Here is a 7,422-nt window from a genome sequence, read left to right as displayed (position 1 = left end):
ATGGTACGGCACCTGGCGTCACTCACGCCTATGATATGGACCCTGCACCTGTACACTTGGATCTACACTTGCCCACTACACTACCAAAATGTGCTCAGCTTGATCATGGCCAAAACAATATACCCCTGACAAACAATGAATTTCAGCCACTCTTTTTCTCAATAATGCTCTTTTGAGTTATTCAGATGAGTTCCACTGCATCACAAAACGAGTAAACAGAGAGAAATCCATGTTATAAATTACTACCGACGTTTCGGATAGCCAAATTGGCATGCAATTACTCATATCATGGCAACCAGTTTACTGCCCTCAAAAGGTTGGGTCTTCATAGGAGTATTTCGCATGGTGTTCAAATCACGGGGAGGCATGTCTCATTAATCATTTGGATTTAAGCCGCCCACGAATAAGTGACCCACCATAATGCTCATTCTCTCGACAGAATTGGGGGCTTTCCTAATATGCGCCTCAAGGGTGGGTGGGTATCTTGTGACATCAGATGCCATTTCGCGGTCACAGGAATGGACAAACGCCATTAGGTACATCCAACTCAATGCTCAACAGGAACATGCGTCTCATAGCAGCCCTCTCTCGGTTTGGGTCACTCGAGTACTCAACTGGGACAGCAATTTCACAAGAAAGCACAAGGGCGTACCCTCTGGTGATTTAACAATCTCATAGAGGCAATCAGAATCAGCTCTTACCTCAGCTACCAGCAATCTTTTAGTATTAGAGTGCAGTAATCAAGTCTGAGAGGTCACATGGTAGGAGGAGAAGATTTCTTTCTTTACCTTGCATGCATTCAGAGTGGCAAGCAGAAAAGCGAAGGAGATTGGCGCTGTCCAGGATCAGACTTCCACTCTCAGAAGGTTGAGTAGGGTATTCACACTTCTGGCATTGATAAATTCGGTCCGTTGGAGCTGCCACTTCTCCCATGTTGCCAAGTTAAGGTAATAAGGATTAGGTAGTCAGGTAGATATTTCCTCTAACAAGCTACAAGAAACAGGATTCCAACAGAAAGCAGCAGTCCTTTTCCATGGACCTTTCACTGGTTAATAAAGATTGTTCAGTTATACAAGCAAGCCATGCTGCCGACCTTTGCTTTGCGCTTGGCTACAATAAATCTTATTTGCCATTCTTCTCATGGTTAATAATGTCTAGTTCACATGTTTTGCATCGTTATGTGCTTCTTGTTTGATCAGTTGTTATGATGTGCAACAGTGCAAGAATAACAACTTGAACAAGTAACATACTATATGAGCTGCCAAAAAAAAAAACCCAGGAAACAATGGTAAAAGGGACAGGAAGAACAGTTGCAACACAGTTCTAGGATGGGAATGGGTAACAATTGATCAACAGGCCATTCAAAGGCTGCCTAGCTTTTGTACTAGAGAGCTCAGATTAGTTGGGGGCCCGTCGATGGCAATGGGAGGTTATGACGAGACAAAGACACAAGCAGAACCACCTTCCACTAAAGTACGGCTTACTTTTGGAAAATATGGCATGACATAACAGAAGCATTTGCTTTCATAGGTTGATCGCCAGCGGTTCAGGCCCATATTGATATCATTAGCCTTGCTGACCCATGTATTTATGGGCCGAATTGCTGAAGATATCAATATGGGCTGAACCACTATTGAAGTGCTGAACATTTTGTTCCATTTTGATAAAAAGTTGCAGAATAAAAGGATATAGGTGCGAATCCAAAGACAGAAACTTGTGGTTCACTTGATTAGGAACAACATGATGCCTGTCTGATTGTAACACGATTCACATGATTAGTAACAGGATTACTGCCTGACTGTAGCCAGTTCAGAAACTAAGACCTGACACCTGAGTTCAGTTTCACATAAACTACTCAAACTAGGAGTTTATCCAAAGAGAGCTGAAACTAGTAATTAAGGCGACGATAAACTAGCTCTACTGGATGAAACAGACCAATAACACACTCCACAAATGCTAGGCATCATTATCATCTTCTTCTGGCTTCACAAAGAATTCTATGTGAGCGATTCGGCTTGTCTGTTCAGTTCCTCCACCAATATTACGGAAGTATGGCATACCTGGCCTGGCAAGTGAAATCAGGTGCTGGATTTTCAGCATCCCTCCCCTTCCAATTGTGACCTTAGTCCTACGATTCTCCTTCATGACACTACTGGGGATATTTGAGGTAGTTGCACGAAGAAACTTGTATTTATACCTTGAAGAAAACAGTACAGACCGCAAATTAGCAGAGAGCAGTATACCATTTGAGCCTATAGGCACAAGAAATTTACCTGTAAGACACTTCACGGTCACATTGGAACACGATTAGAAGGTCAGTATTTGCATAATAGGGGAACTCGACCTGCCAAAGCATGCAAGTAACAGTGAGTTATAAGCGCAACTGGAAGCTAAGTGAACAATACATGCCAACTTGTAGCAAACCTGCAAGTCACCATGACCTTCACCTTTGAATACAACTGTTGGAGGATCTGGTTGCATTCGAATCTGAATGCTCGAACCTGGCCATTCAAGGTCATCGATTGTTTCTTTCAGGACGGCAGACTGAAATTTCAGGCAGTGAATCACGTATTCCTGGTAAACTAAAACACATTTGGTGTGTAGTGCGAACAAATAGATACAAATGCATTGGGAGTACCTTAACGGTAAAAGTGACTGGTGTATTCCCATCATGCTCAAAATTGTAATCCCAGGAGATTGTGTCTGGAATTCTGGTTCTGATTTCTGCATACAGACATGCATCTGGGGAGTCCACTGATCTGCAATGACATTACCAGAGTCCCTCAAATGGGCAAAATTCCATATGTTTAAATCCGGTTTTAAGTTAAATTCATCCCTGCAGCCACTAAAAAATCTTAAAATCAACAGAGGAGTTCTAACTTGTGTTGAGGTCAAGATGGTCATAGGATAAAACTGAAAAACTGAGTCATTCATCTCATCATAGAGCAAGTTACGCACCAATAACTTTCAGCAGTTTGTCCGAACAAACAAACCTGCTCTTAAATTATATTACAGGCATGGAGAACCAGCTTTATCCTAAAAATTTCCAAGACTAATGTTCTATGTGATAAGTTCTGGAATCCAAACAGGCTCAGCCAGCCCTTAATGGGACCAGGTCGGGCCACAATTCTGCTCAGGTTTTGCCACAATTCTGGATGCATCCACTTAAACGAGCACAACATGAGCACCAGAGTGCACACATACTTGAGGAGCAGCTGCATGTCGGGGCCAGGGTACCGGATCTCGACGGCAGACGCGTGCCCCGGGGCCGAGAAGATGTTGAGGCAGTCGACGAAGAGCCCCAAGCTGAGCCCGAACCGCTCACGCCCGTCCCCCGCATAGTCATACTCCACGAACAGCTGGGGAAAAAAAAGAAAATCCCGAAACATGGGTCGTCAGACCCCCGGGGCGATATGAGGCATAAACGCAAACACCTGACGGGCAGGGGCGACTCTTACCTCGCGCTTGAGGAAGACCTTGGACTGGAGGCACCCGCTCTCCTCGACGGTGAGCACGATCCCGTGCGCCGACAGCTCCATCACCGCGTCCTGCGCCACGAAAGAAGGAAGGGGTGGGGAGCCGGGTTAGTGCGAGTGGATCGGTGGAATGGGGAAGGATGGGGGAAGCGAGCGAGCGAGCTATGGGCAGACCTGGTGGCGCTTCCAGCGGACGGAGGAGAGCGCGTCGACCATGCCGTGGACGCAGTCGATCTGGCAGACGAGGTCCGGCGCGTCATCGTCGCGGCCGGACGTCGACGAGCTCATCTCCCCGGCGCGGAGTTGCGCCGCCCCGATTTGCTTTTGCGCGCGCGGTTTCTCGTCTGCCCTGCGCACTTCTCCCGCGCGAACGAATGAAGGTCCCGGGCCCCGTCCTCTTGTTGGGCCCAAACGCACAAAAGGTTGAGTTTCCTCTCTCTCCGTCTGGTACGGCGCCGTTGCAGGCCCAGTACTTGGGCCCAACAAGGCCTAGTGGCTAATGGCTAGCATTTTTTTTTGTGTGTGTTGTCTTGCAACAAACCATTAGCGTTTTTTTTTGTTTTCATTTTCATTTTTGTGTTGCGGCACGTGTGGCAAGTTTTTTCTTTTTTTATCGAAAGCTCGGAGTGTATCAATGTCACGCGTTCCGTACCATCATGAACATTGTGCAGGCAAGCTCCTGTTGCAAGTTTGCAACGTTTGGCTCGAGAGGCACACATTCTTAGCATGAGTTTGGTTTTGAGATCCAGCGGATGGATCCATTTATTTTTGTGTGTTAGGTTCAACTTATCTCTTATTTAGTTGATAGAGATGAGTCCATTCTTTTTTTTTTTGTTAGAGGGCTGAGGGGCGAGATGGATGTCATTTTAACACTATTAGCAATGGTCCTACCTGTCAGTGTGGGACCTCTTGTCATCCTCTTTCCTTATCTTCATTCTTTGGCCATCATCCCAACCTCCCCAACAGCGATGCCGGCCTACTCCCTGCTCCACCGGCCCCACCGTAGCGGCGCGGCCCCGAACCGCCGCCGTGCGACCCTGCTCCGCCTCTACTCATCACCGCGGCGGCCTGGCCCCGACCGCCGTGCGGCCCTGCTCCGCCACCGCTCCATCGGTCGGCCCCGCCTCTACTCATCCCCGCGGCGGCGCGGCCCCGAACGCCCATGCGGCCCTGCTCCGCACCGTTCCATCGGCTTCCCCTCATCCCCGCGGAGCTCACCTGGGCAGAGGGCAAGCTCGACAGGCCAGTGGCGAAGCTCCTTGCACCCTGGGCGACCACCTCTGCGAGCTCCTCTGCGGCACATGGACGAAATCGAGACGGAGCTGACGAGATGGAAGTGGGTCGAGCGTGTCCGCCCGTTTTGAGCGGATGCAACCAACCTGTATAGAGTATATTCGGTATATTCCCCCGAGGTCCAACCTAACCCACATGAATTTTCATCCAAACATGGACACGGCCGGCTCTATAATTTTAAAAGCCCTTGGGCAAGTAAGAAGATAAGAGTCCATTAAACTAATTTTTAATATCAAAACTAAAGTATATAGTACAAATAATAAAAATTAATTTGCAATATATGTATAGCTCATAAAACATAACAATAGTGTAACAAAAAACTAAAAACAATAACCATTATGATTACCTCAGAGAAAAATATAATGCTTTGTAAAAAACTGTCTTCGGGTATTTCTTGATGCAAAATCTTCAAGAACAGTACCAAGATTAATGTCGTCCAAAACATCCATCTCAATGCTGCACATAATCAAACTATTCAATCTTTCTTGCAACATAGTTTATCTCAAACAATTTTGTCAATAGTTTCAATTTGGAGGAACTTCTTTGGGCTGATGCTACTGTCACTGGAATAGTTAAGAGAATCTGATATGCAATGGAGACATTCGTGGCGAGGGGTGCAGGCAGGGTCGTGGCGGCAGGAAATGATCAAACGAAACGTCGGCTACGATTTGCCCTCCGCTCAATAGACCAGGTTACATATAATAGAATTGGAAGGGAAAGTTACCTATGGCATGGGTTGCTTTGTGATGGACCTTCAAATGGTTATTATGTCAAATAGAAAATTATATATACTAATTACATATATGGTCTTGACCCCCAAGCTTCATGGGCCCTCGACGGTCCCACTGCCTGCCCCCCTAAGAGTCGGGCCTGCCTCCCAGCTGCGCACCTCGCTCGTGCCCTGCCCCCGAACTCCTTTGGTGGCCGTGCCGAGGTTCGCGCGAGGCCGAGCGCTCGCTGTGCCGCTGGCGCCTTGTCTTGCCCCGCGCCGCCGCCGTGCCCAGCGCAAGAGGTGGGGAGAGAGGAAGGAGATTGTCGGGCCCATGAGGCAGAGGGGGCGTGGAGATGGTGGGGCCCATGTAGCACAGGATGTGTGCTAGCGGCTGGCGAGAGCCGTAGCGTGAGCACATTCTCTTTCCTACGTGGAAGGTTTATAGAGCCTAACCACTAATAAATTTTTTAGGGATAATAACTAGTAATAAATGGCCCTTCGTCTCTTCGGCAGTGAAGAAATCAATACGGCGTCAATTGCTGGGCTAGCCGGAGTGGCTTTCAGTTTCAGGGTCACAGTGGTCAGTGGAAAAGAAAACACTCGAGCAGCTGCTGCGAGTCTTCTTGGCCGACATGTGCTCCATCTCCAAATGCCGCCCGACCTATGCCACGCCGTGAGCCCAATACGCAGTGGATTCCGACCCTTCCCGCTATACCCACGAGTCGAGGCCATCAGGTTCAGTTCTATTGAAGCTCACAACAACAAGATCTTGACCTAACTCGACCTTAAAAAGACTAGCCTAGCCTGATGGGTGAGAGCTACCCCACCATCAATTTTCAATGTGGGACTAAATCTAACAATCTCCCCCGTTACAGATTGGGTCCAACTCTTCCATCACATACAACCCATGTGATCTCCCGAAATCGGGCCCAACTCCAACCCCGTGTGACACTTCGAAGACGTTCACGAGCTCCCCCGTCACCACATTTCAGGTTTCCCGACCTTGAGCCTAACTCAACCTCAAAGACTAGTCTGATGGGTAGGAGACTAGCCCGATGGATGAAGGTTGTCTCATATATTTGTTATACTCCTCTATCATCAATTTTCGATGTGAAACTAAACCTAACAGCTCCGACCCGGCACCAGCACCCGCACATTGGACTGCCCGTCCTTGCTCTTTCCCAAAGGATTCCGATCGAGCGACGTCACTGAACTTTACGCACAGTATGTGTAGTGTGCGTGCGATGATCCTTGGACCGGATTCTTTCTTTAGGGCCCATATAAAGAATCCCAGGATAAGCCTAGGTTTGGTTGCTCCACGTCTTGCTTGTTTATACGTACAACACACTAGCCGCTAGCCGGGCGGCAGGTGCACGCTGCATCATCACACAATCATCTTTGCAGAGTTTTCTGAGCCAACAAGCTTACTTATATATAAAATAAGGGGGCTATCCGATTCGGTATATGCACGGAAAATTAAAAGAAAGCACGCGGGCCGTTTGTTCTCTGATGGGAAATTAGGTCTATCGGCTATCGATTAGGTCACGGGGCGCTCTTTTTTGGCGTTCCATGTGGCTAGAAAGATGGCCACTTGGGATGGGTGGCAAAAGGGACGAAACTAATTCAGTTCATGGCTTTAGGGTGTTTGTTTCTTTAGTTCCTTCTAAAATTTCTGTCGCATCAAATATTTAGATACTAATTAGGAGTATTAAATATAGACTAATTACAAAATCAATTGCACAGATGGAGACTAATTTGCGAGATGAATCTATTAAGGGGGCGTTTTCTTCCACTGACTTATTCTTAGCGAGTGCATACCAACTCAAGTAGGTTGATTATGGTACATCTCGGAGGTAGCCTTAACCTGCTTCATTTACATGCACCACCATTCCCACGCGCTGTCTGATGCAATCTAGAAGATCGAAGCTGTAGCACTAACAT

At 47.5% G+C, this 7,422-nt stretch overlaps 1 protein-coding gene across 2 annotated transcripts; it reads right to left on the bottom strand.

Moving 5' to 3' along the window:
* Positions 1–711: 711 nt before the first annotated feature.
* On the bottom strand, positions 712–3,839 carry LOC101758246. Of its 2 annotated transcripts, XM_022825777.1 has the most exons (8): positions 3,651–3,839; positions 3,459–3,548; positions 3,205–3,359; positions 2,639–2,759; positions 2,425–2,544; positions 2,274–2,344; positions 2,061–2,197; positions 712–923 (listed from the first exon to the last, which is right to left on the bottom strand). In XM_022825777.1, the coding sequence occupies exons 1-8, from the start codon at positions 3,762–3,764 to the stop codon at positions 727–729; spliced, it is 1,005 nt and encodes a 334-aa protein (XP_022681512.1). In that variant the 5' UTR covers positions 3,765–3,839; the 3' UTR covers positions 712–726. The 2 variants fall into 2 exon arrangements, with proteins under 2 accessions (XP_022681512.1, XP_004964434.1); XM_004964377.3 differs by lacking the exon at positions 712–923 and having other exon boundaries at positions 1,706–2,197.
* Positions 3,840–7,422: the final 3,583 nt, after the last annotated feature.

Source organism: Setaria italica, chromosome IV, assembly GCF_000263155.2.
Source record: "Setaria italica strain Yugu1 chromosome IV, Setaria_italica_v2.0, whole genome shotgun sequence".
NCBI lineage: Eukaryota > Viridiplantae > Streptophyta > Magnoliopsida > Poales > Poaceae > Setaria > Setaria italica.
The sequence above is the reverse complement of the archived record's forward strand: the minus strand, read 5'-3'. Positions and strand labels throughout refer to the sequence as shown.

Coding starts and splice junctions, on each gene's coding strand:
- LOC101758246 (XM_022825777.1), bottom strand. CDS start 3,764: ATGAGCTCGTCGACGTCCGGCCGCGACGATGACGCGCCGGACCTCGTC. Junction 2,760..3,204: donor GACATGCAGCTGCTCCTCAA/GTATGTGTGCAC, acceptor ATGTCATTGCAG/ATCAGTGGACTCCCCAGATG. Junction 2,345..2,424: donor AAGGTCATGGTGACTTGCAG/GTTTGCTACAAG, acceptor ATGCTTTGGCAG/GTCGAGTTCCCCTATTATGC.